The sequence below is a fragment of the Gobius niger genome (genome assembly GCF_951799975.1).
Source record: "Gobius niger genome assembly, chromosome: 16".
Taxonomy (NCBI): Eukaryota; Metazoa; Chordata; class Actinopteri; order Gobiiformes; family Gobiidae; genus Gobius; species Gobius niger.
The window spans coordinates 8,323,461-8,347,185 of record NC_136867.1 but is presented as its reverse complement, the minus strand read 5'-3'; the positions used below and the strand labels follow the sequence as shown (position 1 = coordinate 8,347,185).

The 23,725-nt window shown below is 45.4% G+C and overlaps 1 protein-coding gene across 5 annotated transcripts in view; it reads left to right on the top strand.

Moving 5' to 3' along the window:
• The first annotated feature begins 419 nt into the window (after positions 1-419).
• kif26ab (kinesin family member 26Ab) overlaps positions 420-23,725 on the top strand; it is an 82,756-nt gene continuing 59,450 nt past the window's right edge. For 4 of the 5 annotated variants that reach the window (XM_079573729.1, XM_079573725.1, XM_079573726.1 and 1 more), the window contains exons 1-2: positions 420-810; positions 2,527-2,760. In XM_079573729.1, the coding sequence (XP_079429855.1) occupies positions 676-810; positions 2,527-2,760 (369 nt within the window). In that variant the 5' untranslated portion in view covers positions 420-675. Of the gene's footprint in view, positions 811-2,087; positions 2,315-2,526; positions 2,761-23,725 lie in introns of those variants that run through there. The other variant, XM_079573727.1, reaches the window with a different exon arrangement.

The following is a 23,725-nucleotide window of genomic DNA, read 5'->3' as shown; positions in this document are numbered from 1 at the left end:
GTGTGAAAGTGTGAGAGTAGTAACTACATTCAATTCAATTGACTGGCTATTATGAATTATTAAATTCATCCTAAGAATATGGCCATGACTTCATATAGGGCCTTTCCCCTGTGAGCAAACGATATGATGAAGTAATACGAGTCGAGTAATAATAATGATATTATGTGTCCGTAAAGTGCGCTTTGATGGACACATCATTGTTTGAAAACCCAGAACAATAATACCGCAGAGGCTGCCGTTATGTGCCTACAGGTTCACGTTGCCATTGTGTTTTACATGCGCGCGTGGCACGCTGACAGTACAGCCAGTCAGCCACCGCTGTGGGCGCGCGGGTCATCAGTGAGAGAGGGAGTGATTGAGAGGAGCAGAGACAAGAGGGAGAGGAGATGCGCAGGAGCTCGCACAGAGCCACAGACCTGCATCAGCCGCAGCACGCTGTAAAAGTGGATGTAAACTCGCCTGAATGGATTCTACCGGTTTATTGTGTCCTCGCAGGAGCGACTGTGTTTTACGCACAAGTGCAGGCGCTCACCGCAAGTGACGGCTGGATGTACGGCTCAAACCCTGTGGATGTAGTTGGAGGGAACGTGAGATGTAAAGTCTTGTTGCATGGATGTACGAGTCAAGGTGTTTGTTTCCTAAAGAGTGGATTATTGTGTAACGCGCGCTGCCCACATGGCTTGTCCAAACTCATCGGGGTCTGCCGGAGCTGGAAAACCCAACCCCGGTGTCATAGACCTGGGAACCATCATCGTGGACTCCGATATCATCTTTGGGTTCACAAGTCATTTGCTGAAGAGAAAGGCAAAGGTAAGAACGGCTGAGATGGTGATATCATGTCTGTGCGTAATCAGTGCGTCTGTTATATTCAGGCTTGGTCAGCGCTCCTGCCCGGTGTTCAGGACCCCGGACAGCACCTTGTAACGACCCCATTTTACTCCTCGTTCTAAAGTGGTTCTGAAGTAGTTCTGAAGTATTTATATACATATATATATATTTATTATATTATATTTATTATTTATATATTTATTTATTTATTTTTAATCTATAAAACACTGCAACTGATGCGCTAAAAGAAACATAATACAATTTATAAATCCCACGACTACAGGGGAAGAAAACGTCTCAAAGGAATATTGTGAATTGCCCAACCCAGTCCTATAGGGCTACCTGTAGCCTTTAATGTTTGCTCTATTTCAGAGAGGAATTTAGCTTGACATCTCATGATACTTAAGTTTAAAAAGTAAAATTAAGTCATTGATTCAACGCTATTTTTTTTTCATCATGTGAGGAAACATTCACATTCACTTATTTTGTTAATCATTATTAGACCTATTTTAGTACATGACTAAAACAGGTCGTTTCAGGGCAGCAGGAAAACCATTCGCAGCGCCAAGGCACCGTTGAATGTTGCCTTGGTGGCTTACATCATCCACATGAAATATTTAAAGTTTACCAAATTAATTTTTAACTGCGGAGCGCCCCCACATGATCCCTTTACAACTGCTGCTAGATGGTGCTTTGACCAGGTGATGGCGCCAGAGTAACATCGACTGCGCATTTTTCCCTCCCTCCACTACACTGTGTACTGCGCACGAGGGCAGCTTTTATTCACTTTCAACACGGCACAAGAACCAGGACCATCAGGCACTGTAGGCACTGAACAAATTATCCACACACAACAATACGGAGCTGCCGCCTCATTTCACTTTTGAATGCATTCGGGCATGGGAATGAAATGAAATGATAAAAATATTTGACAACACAATGCATATTTTGGACTATTAGGATATTTATGTGGAGTTTTAGACCGTGTCAGAGCATACAGTCTATGGTCAGAGCACTTGTTGTCAAGCACATGATTGTTTTCCCTGCATAAGTGGGTTACCTAGAAAAGAGAGGGCACACGACAGCCCCCTTTCTAATAAAAGTTGAGTCGTGTCTCCCTCTCTCTCACCCGCGCTGCTAACTTCCCCGGCCCTGGCTGCAGCCCTCCTTCCCTCCAGTAGCTCGCAGACACCGCCTCCTGTCGCTCTGGTCAAACTCCTGCTGCGGCTCGTAAACTCACACACTCCACTTCCCCTCTCCCCGCAGCAATAGGCTCTGCGCGCACCGACAGATGACTTTTATCCCACAGTCAGTGCCAAAGACAGTCTTGCCAATGGCTGCGCACCGACTTTTCCTGCGCCCTTGCCGTACTTTGTAACTTTCCCCCCCGAGGAAGAGCGCCTTCTTCCTCCTCGCAGGGCACTCATTTGGAAGAATGATCTGTTCAGATGCTGATGGACGGCACCGCACCGACCGGGGCTTCACTGTAAGTGGCTCAAACGACACCAAACCTTTCCTAATCTGAAGTTCACTGTTCGCTAGTTTGAAACTTTATTTTCCCCTCTTCAAAAATGATGATGCATCCTCGTGTGTGAAACAGGACAGGTGCACTCTGTAAACCGTTTCGCTGCAAATTGCCTTTACACGTGTATTCCTGAACTTTTGACTGATTAGAACTTTATTTGTGTTTCATGAAAGGTGGAGGGATGTCCCAGCGGCGTGTCCCCGGCCAGTGGAGAGCTAACCCCCAGGAAAAGGCTTCCCTCCGCGGAGGAGGCGCGCTGCAGCAGCCGGCCGGCCCCTGAGGGCGCAGGCTCCGTGTCCATCTCAGAGGAGTCCGAGGAGAAGACCGCCCTGTGTCCGCAATGTCAGCAGAAGGTCTCGCAGCTCAAGAAGCAGGCGCTGGCCATGGCAGACCAGAACTCACTCAAGGTCAGTCAGAATCAGCCCGGCTTCGTCATGCTATCACGCTGCAAATCACTCTTGTGCGTGAGAAAACAACGATGGCAGGGCACGCCTGTCCATCAGCACCTGTTACATTGTGGCTACACGGTAAACTTCAGGCCTAATAATATCGCTGAACAATACAACAAGTCTCATTGAAGCTTTCTTATTGTGTCCAATTGTAAAGTTGTTTATTGCCCCCACTTCAAATGCTGGCCTTGGATGTGAAAATGGCAGCTTTTTTGGAGACTTTGAAAGTGGCCTATTGTTTGTCCACACAATGCTTATCTCTTTATTTGGGTGTGGAGGGCCCTGGAGGAGCTGCTGGGTCCTGGGGGGGATTTCAAAGTGAGCCCGGGGTTGGAGACTGCGGAGGAAGTGAGTGTGTGTGTCCCCGTCGACCTTCGCTGTGCATTGAAAGTGTTCCTGTATGGCTGCTGCTCCCATTAATTCCCACCGCGGTTAAATATAGGCCTCTCCGAGAAGTTCTTCTAGACAGCCTTGTGACAGTGTTCCGCGTGCGTCTCGGGATAGGATTACCTCTCTTAAACCCACAATAGCTCTTGATCCCCATATAGGACAGGTATAGCGGGGGGGACACCTGGGCCTCTCTGCGTGCTCGTGTGTGGTCCCATCTTTTGAGAGATCTATGGTGCAGTATCAGGTAAGCCCTTCCATCTAATACATTACAACCCCCATTATGTGCCATGGGAACTGACCTCCCCTCTTTTGTTTTTTCTTTTTTTTTTTTTTTTTACTACGTTACCCTGCAGCAGTGGCCGTCCCAGGTGCTCCGGTCTCTGTACCCCCCCCATTTTGTACTTGGTGATGCCCTAATTGGGGCTAAAAGTCGCGTTGATGTTCGCGTACTCGGGTCAAGCTCTGGTCGAAACAATCCGCCCCATTGTGCGGACTCTTATCTTCGGGGCGAGCTCACCTGTCGGCCCTGCCTCGCGCTCCACGGCTGATCGCTTCCAAATTGTTTCCTCTAAAGGTCAAGAAGTACAGCTCAGGTGGGTACGCCGCAAGATGTGGCCGTGATCGCCTGTTGTGTCTGAGAGCGCGCCACGGGAAACCCAAAAAGAAAAAAAAAACCTAAACAAGCGGGGGATTGTTTACTAAGGTCGCACTTCCCCTCCCTGCGCCGTGGCATTTTTGTGAACAGGAAGTCGGCCCGGTCCCCAGACAGATGCCCCCCTCCTCTCCCCCCTGTCCCGCTCGCAGACGTATTGTTTGAATACTGTAGTGGATTAAAATAGTGGGAAAAGTGACAGGGGCTGTTTGTTTTCATGCACAGTGGAGGGGAAAGTTTCACACACAGATGCATATTGGGGATTCATTTTTGATTGTTAACAACATGTAGGCCAAACGAAAACAAATATGCTTTTAGAAAGTGTGGTTAGCTTATATTTGAGGCGTCCTTTGTGACAAAGTTAATGATCATAGTGCCTAATTTGCTTGTATTCTATTGTAATTAACTGCTCTGCACTGCTAAACTTTCCCGTCGACCTCAGTTTTTTTTGATACGAAGGGATTATTGGGAAATGTTTCACCCTGCCCTTTGCTCATGCATTTACAAAGAGGGTCTTTCCTTATTAGATTTCCGACACAGAGCCACGGACCTAAACTCCAAATTAACTTTACAGAGATTTTGTCCTTGAGATGCCAACCTCCAGTTTGCTGCATTGGCACATTTGAGCATTTTTCAGACGGCACATAATGAGAACAACCCTGGGATTTAATGTCCTCAGCTGAAAGGGCATCGGAAAATAACAACAGTGATCTCTCCTCTGACTTGATAGGATTCCCCTTGTCCATTCATATTACTGAAATAAGCCATAATACTGCGCTGCATTCAGGCTGGTAAAACTACTTTTGAGCACCACAGCCTTGGCATTTATTGTCACCTAAAATAATGGAAAATACACTGAGGATGAAGATGCCAATAAATGTGGTTTCCGGATTCCGCTGTATGTTATGTAGCACGAATGAAACAAAACCGCTCCAGGTATCTTTTTGATGAGGATGTAGCACTTAAAAATAGTTCAATTTGCATAATGTAGCCTCTTAAAGCTTCAATACTGGTTTCTATAATTGCAAACTTGACTCATTGGCTCAGATCAAAAGATTCAATGGGAAAAAAAACCTGGCTCGCGTTAAAGACATACCTCCCTCGTGTAATTCCCCCTATCCGAAAGTCACGCTCGGTATTTGCATCCGCAGATGAGATGGGAAGATACCGAAGATTCGCCATCAACCATCTCAGGGAAAAGTTAGGAGACTGTCAGCGCTCGTAATAGCCAATTTGGTTTGGGCAGACTCAGTAGCCTGCAGTTATTGTGACCTGCAATGAGTTGAATTGCTCACCCTCAGGCCAGGCTCGAGTGGGTCTAACCTCTTAAGCAAGCGCCGTAACCGGATAGGCTGCTGCAAAGGAACTTTTCAATTACAAAGACAAGACGATAATGGCAATGAAATATTCAAGATGGGGGGGGGGGGCGAGGCTCAGTGAGGCTGAACTTGAAGTGGCAGTTCGTCTAAATAGTAGACAGTGGGAGTATTAATGCATTTATTTTAACAGACTGCTTATTATTGTTTGGAAGTGATGCTGGGGACATTAGATTAGCCAAACACTGATTCATTCACAGTGGGTTATTAAGATTTTTACTAGAGGTCAACCGATGTGAGGTTTCCTAAGGCCGATGGTGATATGCATGGCCGATATTTTTGCGGCGATATTTTCCGAATGTCTGGTCCTGTGAAAAGTTAAATAATTGATTTTTTTCATTACTTTAGGACAGGGGTAGGCAACGTCAGGCCCGCGGGCCAAATCCGGGCCCTCCAGCACAGAACCTCTGGCCCTCAAGATGATTTTGAGAAACATTATTATGCAAATAAGAGATCAAATTCCTTTAACAGTACTCTAAAAATGCAAGAAATAGTGTCAGTATTTTAAAAATGTCCAGGGAGAATATCCCTCTTGGTCCTACAGTATATAATGTAAAAGTGATTCTCAATGGGTCAGGAACCAAAAGTGGGTCGCGGAATCTTTTTCAGTGGGTCACTAGTCTATAGGGAACTTTTTTCAATATTTTCCATCTGAAACTGCATATAATGTCAGGTTTTAAAGGCCTATCTACTGTTTGTTCAATAAAAATACAATATTTGGTATGATATATGACAAATAAAGGTTTTATATGGGTTATTTGGGCCTGCCATCCGAGGGTCACGTTGGGTCCCGACTTAGGAACCACTGATGTAAAAAAAAACGTTCTTTACCTTAAGCTAAAATGTTGAGGTTCGGCCCTTGGTGTTTTGGCGATGATGAAAATTGTCCCGCCTCAACGCAAACCTGCCTACCCCTGCTTTAGGAGGTTCAATCATGGTTTATGTCCCAACTTTGATTAGCTTCCGTTAGCATTAGCATACTGTTGCTCGCTGCGGCAACATCAAAAATACAATTAAAACTAACTCCGAGTGTAGCGAACCAATTTTCATTGTGAGGTTTCTCTGTTCCCCTGAGGCCTAGGAAGTTGTGGGAGGACTCGTTTTTTCAGAAGTCTCTATCATTCCGATTGCCGATATTGTAAAATCCCCAAATATCGGTCAACCTCTACTTTTTACCACTGCAAAAAACTGCAAAAATATGTCAAAACTATGCCAGTGTATGCCGTATTTGGGGAAGGAATCTGGTTAATGAGTGTGCACAGCGTTGGCCGAGTGCGTAGGCCTGGGTCTGAAATGGTCAGTTATAAAGTCAGCAGTGCCAAACAGCCGCTCATAAATACTAGCCCCCGTGAATGCAAATGTACTGGTGGAGCTCTTAAACCAGGGGAGCACGCTGACTCATTAACCCGCTGTGTCCCGCAGGGTCCTGGATTGGGACCATTGCCAGTGGAGGTCATTTCCAGTTTCACCTTTGGCCTTTTTTGTACTGGAAGCAAAAAAAAATGAAAAATTTAGAAGCCGCTTGGGCCACTGTAAAAATGAAAATCTCATGAATGTGGTGAAAGCTGATTAGGAATGCTAGCTTCACCACTGTTGATGTATGCGGGCCTATTATAAATGGACTGTGTGACCGTGAATGCGCTTCCAGGAATTATTTTGCACCACGAAAGCCTATTCTCTTTTCTCCATTTTGAATTAATAAATGATGCCAAGCGGTAATTCCACTCATTTAGATTCATGTTTGATTGCTTTGTGTTTTGTACTCCGCTTGACCCCTGATCCGAGGAAAAATACTCCGTTGTTTCTGACTTCCAGCTAAGGGTTACAAATTAGGTTATGTTTCCCCCAAAGCGAAGGAATTAATCACTTTTTACATTACGGCGCACACAAAGCGCTTTCTTACAACATGTACGCGCTCCATGGAATAAACATTTACGTCCAGACTAATGAATTAGCTTTTTGGAATCCTTGATGTTGACTCTATAGCGAAAGCCTGTGTCCATGTATGGGCTGGTGCGGCTGGTGCAGGAGAAGTTTGTTGCCGCTATGAGCCCAGGGACGGTGTAAAAAACACACATTACCGGCCCCACTACTGTTTCCCAGGCAGAGGGGCAAGGGGTGTTACCTTTCCATTGTGGGATGCCCTATGACCTCTCTGTCAGCTCTTTATTGGGGGTTAGGGTTTCAGAAGGGCCGACCTGGGCTCAAACAGGTGTGCACTACAGGAGGCTGGCTCACAGTGTTGGCTTATTGTGGGGACATGGGGTTATTGTTTTCTATTGTTCTGACATTGCTGGGTTATTACTGTGTGTGCATAGTATTCAAATGAACCTGCATTCCCAAACTCTGCCCCCCCCCCCCTGCCCCCATTGTGGATATATTTTTAGATACATAGTCTTGATTTATTGTTTGCACTGAGGCTTTGAGAGTAATGTCATTCCCGTTCTCACTCCTCACTCTACATGTAATAAAACTGAGAATAAAGCTGACTTTGAGAGAATGTTTATTCATGTGAAAAGCCACTTGACAAACAAGTGCTGCAGACTCAAAAGGAGCAACGACGGTGTGATTTTGTGTTTTTAAAGTGAGGTCATGCAGTGTTTTGTGCATTTTAAATGTCATAAATCTGTCTGTGTCTCAGGACAATTATCCAATCAGAAAGCTCTTATTATTAAAGGTCTCTCTTCCACTTCCGCTAGTGCAGACTCCAGTCGTTAAAGCTCAGTGGCTGAACTCTGGAGGTTCTTAGCTTTCAGATGAGGAGTGTGCCTGTTCACACAAACTTTGAGCAAACCAAGTTCAGCTGTAGAGACCTTTCTTTTTGAACCGCTAAGAGCCTCCTAGAAAACAGAGCCGTGGGAAGATGATTTAGTTAGGGGATGCTGAGGGACAAAATGTACCCCAAAAACGCTTTTTCCTATTTATTAATATGGTTTGCCGTTCCCAAACTATCCAAAAGGGGGGTGCTGCAGCCCCCTCAGCACCCTGGGTTCCCACGGCCTTGCTAGAAAACATTCACTTTACTCCACCGACAAGTCCTTTAGCTTTATGTGGGAAAAAGTTTGGAAAGAATAACAGTTTTTATGCATCTTTCACAGCCAACACATTAATCTTAAAATCAAACTGCAGATTAATCGCTTACCAAGACTGCTTTGCCGCAGGTCTCTATCAAATAGACAAATAAACTTTCATGTCGGGGTATTTCACGCTAGATATCTGTTTGAAGTTTTGACATTTATTCATTTTTGCTCTATATGGAGACAAGTGTACAGTGGAAATGATGAGTCATCCTGCATTTATTCTGTGCATCTACTGTCTTCAGTCCTAATGAGTTGAGGATGGGTGTGTGCAGTCCAGCGAGTCTTGGTGGAGATCAGCGCGACTGGTGCGTTACGGCATGTGGCTGCATTAAAGCACAGCGCAATAATCTGGCGTCAAGAGGGGCAGGCAGGAGAAGCATCTGTCATGGAGGCTCACCACTGCCGCTGCTGTTGAGGACTGCCACCTCCGCTGCAGTATCAGCAGACTCATCTCTCACTCAGCCCCTCACGACCTGTCTGACGAGGGGATGAGGGAGCGGGACTGCGCGTCAGTTTAATAACTTGTTGTGAGGAGAATGTCAGTCTGCATAATGCAACGACCTCAAATCAACCCCGTAGTTCAAACCTTTCAAACCTTCAAGGGGCGTGTGGCATTTCCCAGAGATGCAGTTGCAGTGGAGCACTTAACAATGGCAGTAAAAAGCAGGTAAAAGTTAGTGAGGCATGTTTTGAATGGAAAGCAACAGGTAACATAAAGGACACCGATGGCAGCACATAAAGCATTTATAGTGCTGATAAACATCTTTCCTTAGGCTCGTACTAAAGATGACAAGGGAAATCTCGATTCAAAGAAAAGCGCGTAGGACTCTGCCTGCGGTGAAGAGGAAAGGAAACTGCGACGGTAGATACAGCTTTCTTTTACACTCATTTGGGCAGAGTTGTGAGGGAAGCGCTAATTGCTGCTATTTCAAAGTTCAAACAGTAACATTAGCTTACGTTGAATCAAATTTTACAGAACAGCGCACAGAACAAAGCGCTCCGCGGGGAAGCGCTGTATCTTTGGTCCGAGCACAGCGGTAGCTTTATATCCTTGAGAGAAGCGAATTTCGTCTTCCGTCTGGAATCGCTCTGCAGCCTTTATCTCCACCTGGAAGCCACACTGTTGTCTACAAGTATTCAATTCTGCGGTCACTGGCACAACCCCGGCTGTAGTTAAGCGTTCTTTAAACTTATTTACTTTGTTTATCTTTCCAAACTTTGGCCTGAACTTCAGTGGAGCAGCTTTTTCCCCTTTAATTTGCGAGGAGAATTGACTGCAACCGTTGCCCGTCCCCTACTTATCGGAATGACTTGTGCAAATTGCTGCGTGGCACGGTGCCGGAAGCGGGTTGTGTCTGGGGGGGAAAGGGCCTCGGCTGATGGGCCTGGATCGTGAATGAGCGGGCTGGTTCTCATGCAGAGCTTTTCATCACTTGGCGAGCAGAGGAATTCGCCCCGAGAAGGTTAAGGAATTCCCCATGTGAAATAAAAGCCATTCTTTCATTCTCTACGAGAGGAAAGATGAAACAGAAAGTCTACAGCAGATGCCCACGATCCCGGGCACAGGGGAAATCATGTGTGTTACATATATATGCACAGTCCATGCGTCCTCCTTTGGCCATCTGGCTCTGTCGGACGCTCCTATGAAGTCTGCAGAGGGCCAGACAGATGTTAAAGTCAAGGTGAGCAGAGCTATTCGGAGCAACTGCAATGTGGGGATTCAAACGTTAGCAGGTGGAAGCAGCTGAAGAGGTTACTCGGCTTTTTCCTCGTCTCCACGCCGTATGTTCACACGCCGACCCACTTTAGCAAATTGACTCATGTCAGCAAAAAATACGGATCTTACTTTCATGAATAAGATCTTCACACAAGTGCCTCTAACTAAATGTGTTCTTTGACTCTGTTCTGTAACACAAACAAAAGTCCGCTATATCGGCCAACAAATGTGCTTCTGACCAGAAGAACAAAGGACTTGATTTCATTTTCATTATGTAAGTAAATGTAAAGATACTACTGGTCAAATATCACTATAATAAAGGTCCTTTTGAGCCTTATTGTGATGAAATGTTTAACTACTGTAAAAATATGAATGTAAACAGCTCAAAATAAACAGCTCAATCAATCGATCGATCGATCAATCAATCAATCAATCAAAGTAAACGCTCTGAAAGTACTGCAGTATTTGCTGTAGAAGATGCTTAAGTGTTCAAAGAAGAAAAGACAAATCTGTTTGAAAGGCAGAATAACTTTGCAGTAGAGCTGCACGATATTGAAGTAACTTGTGATGTGCGATACGACTTAGCAAAATTGAGATAACGATATTGTTGCGATATTTCACTAATCCATTTTGACATGATATGTTCCATTCTAATTCAACACAAATCGCAAGTAACTAGTTTTTCAACAAAATGTGTCAAAAGAAGACTTAAAGGAATTGGCCACCGTTTTTACATACTGAGATATGTTCTTACCTAAACTTAGACGAGTTCATTTGTACCTGTCTGGTCTTCACGTGTGCCTTCAGTCACATAAACACAGCACAGACGACGTTAGCATTTAGCCTCTCTTCCTCTATAGCTCCAAACGATTCTCCCTATTTAAATATGGTTGCATGAAGTGTTACACTAAAAAGTATAGTTACACAAAATTAAACAATGTGGATTTTCTAAACGGATAAAAAGGGAACTATATTGTAAGGCGTAATAATACCAGGAGTAGTTGGACATCCGTGCAGTAACTTCTTTCTCGTTGTGAGTCTGTGGCATTATTAAAATGAGCAAAACACGTGGCCAAATTTCCTTTTTTACTTTGGAGCCTCTTTTAGAAATGTGGTGGAAGTGAAAGTATTATGCAGTTTAGTGGAATAAAACTTGAAAGTCTCAGCACAAACACTACTCAAGTAAAGTACAAATCCTCAAATATTCTAGGTACTTGAGTAGATTTTCTCGCTCCTGACGGGGGCGGCTCCTCATTGAACAATAGTGAACAAACGCTCCTTCAAAGACACATTTGCACCTGTGCCATCCCATAACTATCACCTTACATTGCAAGTTGTTTGGTATTCTTGATGCTGCAAGATAATTTATGGCATTTAACTTTTCATCTAGGACTCAATCAGTGTCTTGGAGAAACAGGAGGTTCTTTGTAAACCCGAGCCTACACCTTAGCCCTGGGTAGAAGGTTGCTTACACAAGTGCGGCAATTAGAGAAAGCGCCTCGCTGAAATTGCGTTTGAGTTTGTTTACAACGTGCCCGCTCCGGTTTCACGACCGCACGTTTGAGCCGTGCCTTAGCTACAGCGATAGGTGTCACATGTGTACTTCAGCGCTGCAACCGGTGCCAGCTTCCTATTATTAATCACCGCTCTGACAGAATGTTTTGAAAAGCCGAAATGGAGACGCAGGTACAGCCAAGGCCCGACGTAATCTTTTCTCTGTAATTTCTCATTGTTGAGAGGAATGATTGCAGTACATAATGCTGATGTTTGACGAGGGATCACATGGCGACAATGAGCCAGACCGGAGCGAGAGAAAGGACGCTTATGCTGTCGGGGCGCTGCAACAAAGCCACAAATGTCAATGCACAAAGTAAACAAACCCAAGACGAAAGTGTAGCGAGTAAAAATTAATCAGTTTGACTTTTTAATTCAGTGTTTGTTTGTTTTTAACCATGTTTGCGTTTTTCGCTTTGGCCCCTTGGCTCCATACGTCAAACTGAATTGAGAGGCGCGCGATCCGTCCGCGGGCCGGCTGTAGTCCATTATGGAAGCTGATTCAGAGTATTGGAAAAACATAGTCGGCGAGATAAATTTTCAAGACGGTGGAGGAGCCGGTAGGTAATCTCCCCCCGGCTCCATAAAACGTACCCAATTGACAGCGGGCCTTGTGGTAGCAGACAAATCGCCCGGGCTTATAGAAATGTGCTGAAAGGGAATGCCAGCGCTGTGTATCCTGGCCAAGATGGATATGCGGTGGGTAAACTGGAAGAGGGGGGGGGGCGGTGTGCGGGCCCGGGGCGTGGCTCTGCTTCCCTTCAGTGGAGAAGTCGAGGTGCGCGGCCTTGGAGTTTGGAGTTTGCAGAATTTGTTTGCTTTCCCTTGTTAGCAGATGGTAACGCGGCCGCTCCACCTATTCACCCGCCGGCTCTAGTCCTTGTGCGGCCTCTTTGGGACCATTCATCTGGAACAACAACCAACAAGACATTCATGAATTCACTGCAGGTTCATACTTGGGAAGAGAAATCACTCTTGGGAATATGCATGATATTATATTAACGTTATATTAATGCCAGTCCAAAGATATCAGGGTTTAATGTACACTTTACTGAATATCTAGCAGGAGGATTAACCTATCCATGTTTTGTGTTTGGGTTGAAACTGGAATGCCTGGAGGAAATCCATTCTGACCATAGGGCTGGGCGATAATGACAAAAATGTATATCTCAATATTTTTGGGCACTCTAGCAATCAGATGGAGCACAAGAGAGAGAGCTTTTTTTTCCACTCAGCAGTAAATGACCAAAAACACATCGACAGTAGGTGAGTTTGTGATTCATAATCCTGTGTGACGGCAGGCACCCGCCCTTCGCCGATTGGTTTACTCCACTTCCTGTTTGCTTGTGTATGCACAGCTGAGGAAAGGTAGTTGATGCCACGGTCTCCAGACAGTGAGTCTTGCCAGGCAGATGTTCTCCCCCATTTCTGTGTGGGTTTCCTCCGGGTACTTCAGTTTCCCCTACCACTAAAAACATGTACAATAGACCAGGATGAATGACAGTGTGTTTGCGAGTGCGAGTGTGGGACAACAGATTCGAATTTTTCACCCATTTTTTCCACTCCATCCACATTTAAAAAAAATGTCCCCACTTTTTATCCCCAAATTTTCCCACAGTTTGTTCGCCATTTCCCCCACATTTTTTCCACATTTTCCCCCCACATTTCTTGACATTGGATAAAACTCTATATTGTAAATGTGCGTATCTTCCATTTTACAAACAGTAATTTCGATATTCTCGTGTGGACGATATATAGCCCACCTGATTCCGACATGACGAGAACACAAAAAAATCCACTTGTTTAAGTTTATTTGTCACACAAACATGCTGGGAAATTTCTCTTTGCCACAACAACATATAGACAAGACATAATATAGGTATAGTCAGCTAACCTCGTAGCCACTGTGCCATATCAAGCAAACTGACCTGAATTATTTTGCATTAGTGAAAGTCCAATATGATACGTTTCAAACAGCCAAACTCAATTCAAGCCCTTTTACCTTACTGGCTGCACTCTTATTTCCGTGGACAAGTTCTCTACATCAGAACTGTTTATAGAGTGACTCATTGATTTTTTTTTTTATTTTGTCTCTTTGCTACCACTCCTATTATTGACTTAGACCTGACTTAGCAGAGCATTATCCCTCTCTAATGTCATCGTAGTGCCATTGATCTTCGATAAACACAGGCTTTATAACAAAAACTAATTAGCAGGCGAGCAATGCTATTACCCCAAATGTACCTTCCATATTTGTATTCCTCCAAAGCTCCGGACTTATTTTATCCACGCAGCTGCTGCTCATCTCATACCTCTTTACGGCAGCGTGCATACTTCTGCTGGAGCTGAAACGGTCTTTGTGTAATTCTAGACACATTGTGGAGGCTTTGTTGCCAGCTAGCAGCAGCAGCAGCAGCAGCAGCAGCAGCCCGGCATTAGCTTTTGTTACGCGGCACCCCAGCTATGCACGCAGTCGAGTACACGCATATAGCTCTTCATGGATCCTGTGTGAGAATGCCAGTCAAAGTTCACCTCGCTCATGTTCATTTCACGCTTGAGTTTGCGGCAAATGAATGAACGGGTGAGGGCGCGTGGTGTTGACGCTAGAAACACACGAGGAAGAGGAAGAGCGATGAAGCGCATTAAGAGACACCATAGGCCCTACCTGATTTGGAACACACAGCATCCATCTTTCTGGGCTTAACTGGGAATATATGCACGCAATGGACAAGGTGGCTGTTATTATGGCGCATGGGACCGAGCATATTTTGTTAAAACCATCGCGCGAAGAATAAGATTTGCCTTCCTTGCATGCATAAACACTGTGTAAATGTCATAGCACTCCTCTTACCCAGTATGTCGACTTGCGCCAGGGAGGAGAGATGCAAAACACGTCTCTCTCCGGGTAGTTTTGTTTTCTTTCTTAAATGACTTGACTTGGCAATTTGCCCGCTGACATTCTCAAAGACGCGGCGCCGCAACGCGTTCGACAAACGGGAAAGCGAAGTTGCTTTTGTTCCCTGTCACTGGATTTCTCAATTTGCGATTCGCAAGAAAAGGTCAGGTTTGGGCCTCATGGATTTTTCGTAATGGATTTTTTTTTCACCGAGAACGAGCTCAATGCCGGAGCTGGAGCGGCTGTATTGCACACGGAGGCCGTGAGTGGCAGGCGGGGAGGTTCTTGCTACACAACAGAAATAGCATCACTTTGTTTGGCGGCCAATGGGTTTTGTGCACTGGGCACTTTTTCGGCAGCTAAGAGCGTGACAGAAGCATCCTGTGTCGATTCTTTCAGATGATTTCTATTCATAGCCTTTTGTTTATAAGCTACAAAACTCTTCTTGAAATGTGGAAGTTTTAAGGCATTTCTCTGCAGACTGGTTCAACCACATTTTGCACTTGAAGCTCATTAGTTCTCATTGCCAACCTGAGGACGATTACGCGGCAATACATTTCCTTTCGCGCATTTCCCCGTCATGAGAAACAGTGCCGTCTTCAGCTTGTCATTATTCCCCGTGGGGTAAAAAGAAAAAAACCCGGCTCCCTTCCCTTACGCAAGCCGCCATTAATAGACGCCGTCTTTACGCTTCCCCTCTTGTTACCGCTGCTCTACTTTATGATGTCGCTGCCGGCTGCTGAAGAGCCCCGGGCCTGTTTTATCTCCTCCTCAGTGTGTGTCGGGCACTTAAACTTAAACCTCGCTGTTTATGGCTCCCACACTGGCCCCTCTTCTCCACGCTCAGACCCAGTGAGGTAGATAGTATGCATCTCTTTTTCCTGGATTAAATGAGTGTTCAAGGGAAAAAATTGGGCTGCCACTTGACTTTCACTTTTATTTCTTCTTCTCCTCTGCCAGGTTTCCCCTCCCTGACATCGCCACTGTTTTTGCAGGTTAGCGACGGCTCGCCTCTGGCCACAGGCTGTTTGGCGCCCGCTTTCACCCTCGGTGCTTCTTTGAATCTGCTCAGCCACACGGTCTCTGTTGTTTACCGCCGCTTGAGTGTACGCATCAAACAAAAACATAGCTGGAATGCCTTTGGACGTGTCTGCACAACAAAGGGGAAGGAGGGAAGCACCTGGGGAGCGCACCTGTGTAGATGTGGCCTCACCGCGCACTTGCGACTATGCGAGTTTTGTGTACTGGTGTGAAGGATTTCTCGGATTTTCTATCGACGGCGCAGACAGGGAGCAGGTGAAAAATGCGCAGGTCAGACTCGTTTTTGAAAGTTGCATGCAAGTTTCTCCGCGATTTCAAAGCCCCATCGCCAGCCTTTGCCCTGCGTCTGTGGTCTTTCCTGATTTGAAGCAAAAAAAAAAAAAAATTTCTCTGCACAAATATAGACTTGACTCGCTCGTATTTGCAGGATTGAATCAACTGGGCTGAAAGTGAAAAGACAGGCGTTATTAGACTTCAGTAACATATGCTGCCACACGTCCATTATCACATCTATCGGCCTCCACCACAGCCTGTCCGCCCTTTGACCCTAGGAAACCCGCCACCCCCCCGTCCCAGTCCGACAGCAGGCCTTTATGTCCTCGTGTCTTTGTGGGTGGACTCTTCGGCGGCGGGCGCAGGGCCACCGCAGGGGTGAAAGCGAGGCACCCTTGAACTCCCTATGGAGCGGTCACACTAGACAAATTTGACCTCAATTTGACCCGGCAGATGGAGCCCTATCTTTGAATTCCTTCTCTTTCAGCGCTCATTCTCTCCAGTCACACATGGTTCAAGGCAGGAAGGTAGAAAGATGCTTTTAGGCAAGTGTGTTTGCTGAAATAGATGTGACGCTTTACTCTTTTTGTAATCGGTTTCATTTTACACACCTTGAAAAGGGGCGGAGGAAGGGAGTAGAGAACTTTTTGTAGTTCTTGGCTTCATGCTGAGCTGGGACATTTTTAGACGGACCGTTTCAACTTTTGCTCTGGGGGTAGGACATGAAAATCACAATCTCTACTTTGGCCAATCTCAATAATCGGAATGGGACTTTATACTCGTCAGGTTTCTAGTTCATTTACCAGCCCTAGTTTTAAAATGACTTGAAAATTGCAAGTTTGATGACATTTCAGACTAGTTCTAAGGTTATCTTGCCTGAAATGAGAAAGTAAAATGGGAAGAAAATGACCTGAAATAAAGACAAAATGTATTGAAACATCTCAGAACAAGTGAAATAATCTAGGTCAAATGTCAAACTACATAAAACAACTCAAATTTGGATTGTTATGCTCAAATTGAGACATTAAAACTGATCTAATGTATTAGGTAAGAAAGTATAATGGTAGTCGCTGTGTCATCAGTGGTAGCAACAGCCATAGTGATTTGCAATGGAAGTTGTAGTAGTTAACATATAATACTCACTCACTGAGGTATTCATTTTATTAAAGGCATTTGTAAAAGAGGGAAGTAACATGGAGTTGTTAAGATATAAAAAGCGCCGTAAAGAACCCTACTGTATCCATTCAAAGCCACGTTGACGCAATAGGGACCTGTGATTTGTTTTCGGCCGTATCGGCACAATGCTTAATTAGGTCATAAACAAGAAAAAAAAAACTTGCGGGGGATCAGAGAGGGCAATCAAAGCGGGCCATCCCTTTGAGCTGCCCGGCCTGTTAACAAAGATACACTAATGGCCCCCGTTCACTCCACTTGTTGTGTCTCACCGCGAGATGCTTCCTGGCTACATAAAAGACCCACATTCCAAAAAAAACAAAAAAAAACAGCCTTGGACTAGAGAGACAGTGTAGCCAACCCCCCGAAAGCTCCTTCCTCTGTTAGATATTGACTTTGCTACCTCCTCAGTGGATGTTTGGTTCCCCGTGGCGACCGGCTGGGCTTTCATCTCCCCTCTTACAAGCCCTGCGTCCGTGACTTTGGTGGTCTGGGTTTATGGCGCTCCTTTTTGTATGCACAGCGGTGTTGGCACGCTGCTGGAAGCCTGTAAGGAAGTGCGCCACTCGAGGCAGTGCCAGGCTTGGAGGGGTTGTTCAAACTTGGCTTTAAAACAGGTAGTGCATGAAGCTAAGCTAAAGCTGCTATGAATGGATGCTGTGGCTGCACAATGAATTGTAGTTGGACATATTGACTGAATGTCTGACAATTTAATTTGTTTTGAAGCTGTGGATCTTTCAAAGTGCCGCCAAGACCCCATGCGGTGTCTACATGCGTTCAGTTTACATATAGAGATGTTCATTTATGTTTGGACACGAGGCCAGCAAAAGAAAACATAAATGACGACATCCCGCTGTGGGTCAGCAGCGATCGCGGCTTGTTTGTGCGCCTGTGTTATCATCAGCGTTTTCCTGTCAAAACAGGAAGAGGCAGGGGTGAAAATGGAGGGAAGGAAAGTGCTGCCTTGATGTGTGTTGGCCGGACCCTGCTCAGTCTGACAGTAGTGACCCACACAGCCAGGAAAAACACACAGCTCTGGGCGCGGTGGCATACTTCGCCGTGTTATTTTTATCACTTCACAAAAGCACAGCCAGGGATGCTTTTCCCAGCTGTTGACACAGGTTTAGGTCACGTTCGCCTCCAAAACAGCGGCAGCCAAAGGTGGGCGTCCCATCTGGCTTTGTGGCTCTGGCCGGCCGCCTCTAATGATCCTCCTGTCTGTTTAGGGATGGAAATCCTTTCGGACTTTTGGTTAATCATGAAAGCAAGACACTCCTTTTCTCTGGATGATCCCTGGACCTCCATCACAATACCGCTTCCTCCAGCTGCAGGCTTGGTCCATCCATCATGTGTATTTGTGAGCTCTGCAACAGGACGGCATGTACATCAGACCTGCTGGGGTGGTTTTTATGAGTGCATTCCTCCCTGTGTGGTTCAGTGGGTTATCACAGAGCAGGTAAAAGTCCCAGTGTCTGCTGCATCACGGCTAAATGAGAAGGCACAGACAGGCGCTGCACACAAACAGCTGATTAGCCAGTTAGCTAATTATTGACTGGTGTCAATGATAACCATCTCCACCCCTGCTCAGGCTGCAGACCACCGCTTTGTGAAACCGAGAGTTGCTTCTGTGGAATCTCAAGCGTTTCAAGGAGCTATTTATTGGCTTTTTAAAACAAGCACTTGTTGCTGAGGAATGCTGCTGGAAGATAACCCGGCTAGCTCACTGATTTTCTGGTGATACTGTATGCACTTTGTATGTAGTCTTGGGCCAATCGGAGACATATCCTGAACAGAAACAGATACATCAGCATTTGTGGAGCTGCTCAGTGCAAACGACCGTGTCTTTGCATCGATGCAATCTTTGAACATCTCAATACTGTATTATCAGACCAACGAGAAATATGACATACTGGCGAATGGACGGGCTTTATCATTCATATGCATTACTCTGACCCTGCTGACCATGCGAATATGTCATATGTCTCAATATGCCAGCATCCTAACAGTGATATCTGATGGCTGAACATGAGCTTTCCCTTCTCCAATAGTTTCGCCTCCTGAGACTCGCTCTTCTCTGTGTGCCTTAGATTAAGCCCTGGCGTGTGCTGGCTGACCGGGCGCTCCATGTCATCAGCATTGGGGTCAGAGTTCATTTGTTTTTTTTCCTGCACAGACCTTCGGGGTGGTGTTTCCAGAGCACCAGCGGTGGGGGCCACACCGACGCTGACCCCTACGAGCCGCACAATTAGTTACCCTCCGACCTCTCGGGCCTCAAATCAGACGACAGGCGCAGATCAGGCATGCCTCTGCATCTCCACACCTACTTTGCAGACAGACATGTGGCTGCCCACAGATCAAGGGTTTATATCATGCAAAATTAACTTTTATCCATCCATCCATCCATCCATTTTCTTCCGCTTTATCCGGGGCCGGGTCGCGGGGGCAGCAGTCTCAGCAGAGATGCCCAAACTTCCCGATCCACACACACCTCCTCCAGCTGTTCTGGGGGGACCCCGAGGCGACACCAGGCCAGCTCGGAGACATAGTCCCAACTAACTATATAATAATATATAAGTATAAGTATAATTAACTTTTATTAAGTTACTTAAGTTACATACTGGGAGTGGTGTTTTCATTCAGTTTTACACAGTATCAGCTCAAATATAACTCACGTCCTTTCTTAAATTGTGTGCCCTCTCATATATACGTCACACTGTTTAAGCCCATACACCTGCCTGACCTGTTTGGATCATTTCTTTGGTGAAAGTAGCTTCTTTACTCTTGTTTTTTGTGTTCTGTAGCTTTTTTTTTCTCTTAAATGTGCTCCAGATGGTAGTCTTGTGCCCTATGTTGCGTTTTTATGTAGAACAGTCGTAGGCAATGTCAGGCCCGATTGCACACAGCAGAAGTTGACCTACTGAAAAAATATTGCCAATTTCTTAAAAAATCCTGGGGATGGACCGCGAGCACTACTATTCAGTTTATGTGGACAACAAAAGCACTATTTGTAAAAAGCAATGTTAGAGTCTGAGCCACAGTAGGAAGGCTCTGCCCTCCATCTTTTGACAAGGAAACAAAATGGCTCACGACTAAGCAAAATTGCCTATACTATACGAAATTCCCAACTCTCGTCAGTCCTGGAGGTCATTTCTTGCATGTACATAATTCATAGTCATGCTACAAGAAATGCCAAGGCAGAAGTAGTTAAAAAACGCTTGAATAAAGCATAATGTGTGATCTTTAAGAAATGAACTGAACAACTGCTGCATAAAAGCTCACACACCGCTGTATGTAATGATATATATCGGCGGCTCCCTGTTCCATAACTCATAAATATATGAGGCTCCATTTGGTCCGAGATGCATCGCCCATGAACTAATGTACTCTGCTACCTCACTGTGACTATTGTTATTTAACTGCTGCTAACGCTTTGTTTTATGCCCTAAGTGCAGTACGAGCTCGTCATCACTCAAGGCTAATGTAGACAGACAGACTCGGATGAATGCGACGCTTCCCTTGAGCCAAAAGTATAAATCTCACTGAAAAACGCCAGACGTCTCTCTCACTCCGCTTTCTTGTCTTTTCTTTCAAGCCGAAGTGAGATGTTCTGTGTTGTGACATTTCAGATGAGCAGTCACAAAACTCTGCAAAACAAGAATCGCACAACTTAATAACGCTGCCAACAACGCCGAGGCGAGACGCTGGAGATTCGGGATGGAGAATGACAGCGGCGGCGGCGGCCTTGTCTGCCCCGCTTGGCATCACGAACTGAACACAGATGAAAATGCTACTCTCATGCTAAAGGAGACCCCAAGCCCTACTTTTATTCAAATTTAAGTATTGTAGGATCTGCAGGTTTTAGGCACAAGCCGATCCATGGACTCAGGATACAGATTTACATTTTTGCACAGGATATTGTACACCAATACAAAGCAGTCTTTGGATTTCCTCATTTCAACCATTTAAATTGCTATCTAGGTTCTCTTGCACCAAATCTATACTGTATCTCGCAATGGAAAACTACAGTATTTTCCGAACTATAAGTCGCCCTTTTTCCCCATAATTTGCCTTGGGGTGCGACTTATACTCAGGTGCGACTTATTTTTCAAAATCTATAATTTCACATGTTTGCTATTTTCACACTGACAGCCACGAGAGGGCGCTCTAGGCTTGTGAACCAGTATCACTCCTGTACCACTGAAAAAATATATAAAAAATGAAGAAAACAAAAAAGCTAATCGTGGGCTAAAAGCTAGATGGCTACAGCGAGAGGACGGAGTTCACAAATGGGTGCTTGAACAACGTGCTGCCGGGAGAGGCTTGTAAACGGTGCAGTTACGCTCCCATGCCCAGGCAGTTGCCAAGGCTGCTGCAACTTATACTCCTTTCTTGCTTACTCCTTACTTATATATGTTTTTCCTTCTTCATTATGCATTCTTTGGCTGGTGCGACTTATACTCCAGTGTGATTTAAAGTCCGGAAAATGCGGTATGCAGCCCTGACCATGGAAGCTCAGGGGAATAATCTCTCATCAAGTGAAATAGATTTTGTTGTTGTATTCTCGCTTAGCCAATTACTGAGGTGTTATAATATCTAAAATCTGAGCAATTCTGTTTTTGATTTATCTCGCATTCGAATGGGGGGGAGGAGTCCGTACTAAGGCGGTGCACAGCTTTGCCATTGTGCCAAAAAGACAAAGTAGCGAAATGTGTGTGGAACATATTTCGATAAGCCAGTGCATCCCCCCTCCACAACGCTCAGTACAAACCCTAACCCATAAGTGGATTAGCGTGTGCCATTCTCACCAGAATCATAGTTGTGCCTACTTGCTTATCTCTACCCAGCGAATCAACCAAATGTGTCTAGACGTCTCAATTAAGCGAGGAGAGAAAAAAAGAAGAAGACAAAGACGCTGGTCGGCGCTTATCGCAATGTGTTTCTCCTAAGCCTGGTGGCCGTCGTAAACAGTTTGCCCATTTAAGGCATGCCATGCTGCAGCTGACGTTTGAACAGCTATTATTACTGATAATTGTATTCTCTGGATTCCCCATTGACGTCGTAATAGCATGTTTTTTGATGGATTGTACCTGCGTTGAATATGCCGCTCTCTCGCTCCCTGCCTTTCTCCATTGTTCCCTTTACACGTGTGTCAGTTTGCCTCACAATACTCCACGCGGGATGGGGGCGATCACCTTGGCCCGGGACTGTTGTGGAATTGTATGCGGCGCACAAATGGGGAAATAACCTTTAGCTTCTTCGCTCAGGCTTTGTGATGCTAATCGATCAACCTGTTGCCGCGCCCAGGTCGGGCCAACGACAATTGAGATATCAGCGGCATTAAAAAAAAAGAAAAAAAAAAAGGCGACTTGACAATGAGCCCTTTTTTCCGACGGCTCATTATGTGTTGAAGCTATACTGTGTGGGAGTGAGATGGGAAAACTTGAATATTTATCCATATGGCACGCCGCCAGCGTAATTACTGCGCCGTCCATTCCCGGAGAGAATAATTGTAGCCGGGTAGTCAACATTTCACCTCGTCATCACTTCCTGCCCGCTTTATTTACATCAATCCCAGGTACTTTCTTTTGCATAATGTCGGAGATGTTACAGTTTATCGCCGTAAACATGGAAATCTCCTGCATATAAGCGCCCATCTGCAAACTATTTAACCGCTGATGTATAAATGATGAATTCCGATCGTTCATATGTAAACTTTGATTTTCTTTCCCCCCATCGTTTAGAGGAATCTGGCGTGTATTTAAAAAAGCCCCTCCAAGCCCACGCCCCGCGCCCAATTACTGTGTTTGAGCATGAGCGACTCTCTTTGCATTTGGCTTTGATAATTATCCACTAACACACGCGCTACAGCGGCACCCCCTGTCATTCCCTCACTCTCCGTATAGCCCAGGGAGTCGTGCAAGGGGAGATTAGTCGCTGCAAGCCTTAGCAGTACGTTTAAAATAAACTAGTGGGAGACTGGGAGTTCTTTGTATACTCAGCCAGTCAGAGAGAATGAAGAAGTCCTTCCTGTGCTGTAAACGCTGTGTTCTCCGAGTGCGACAGGCCAGACACAGCAGCGCGAGCAGGCGGCCTGTCAATGCGTAGTCGTGCTGCCTGAGTGAATGGCGGATCGGAGTTGGAAAAAAAAGAATAATTCAAGTGCTCGTTGTGGCTTTTTTTTCCTTTTTGCAGGAACTATTGTATCAGTGCGGCTGTCTGACATGAGTGTATCTGAGTGGGCTCTCGGACCAAAATAGAGCGGAATATTTTTCAATGTCAGTCTCTCTCTGGTGCTGTTGAGAGCACAGCACACCACTGTAGTAAAGTAGTAAATCAATAGGGGGACTCATGGATTATTAAGACGCTCACAAGCTCAAACAAAAGGCACTCCTATTGGCAGTTTCATTTTTAAGTTTACTACACAGGTCAACTCCTCCGCCTCCTCCTTCCTCGTCCTCCTACGCAGCTCCCTCCGCTCCACAACACTCTTTCACCATCTTCTCATCTCATCTTAGCAGTTTTATTCTACAGTGAACGTCCATTAGCCAGAACACTAGTTGGGATAGAAGGCATGTGTGACTTAGCTGTGAGTCTTGCCCGGATACCTCCTCGTTTGTCCCTTTTTTGTTTCCTATATATAGCGTGGAGCACAGAAACCACAAATGCAGTTCACAGAAAAAGAAAAAAACACTGCTGTACCAAGAGAGGGGGAGGTTGCTGCTTGTTTACACGTCGCCATACAATGGGAAAATGAGGCACACTGATAAGTAT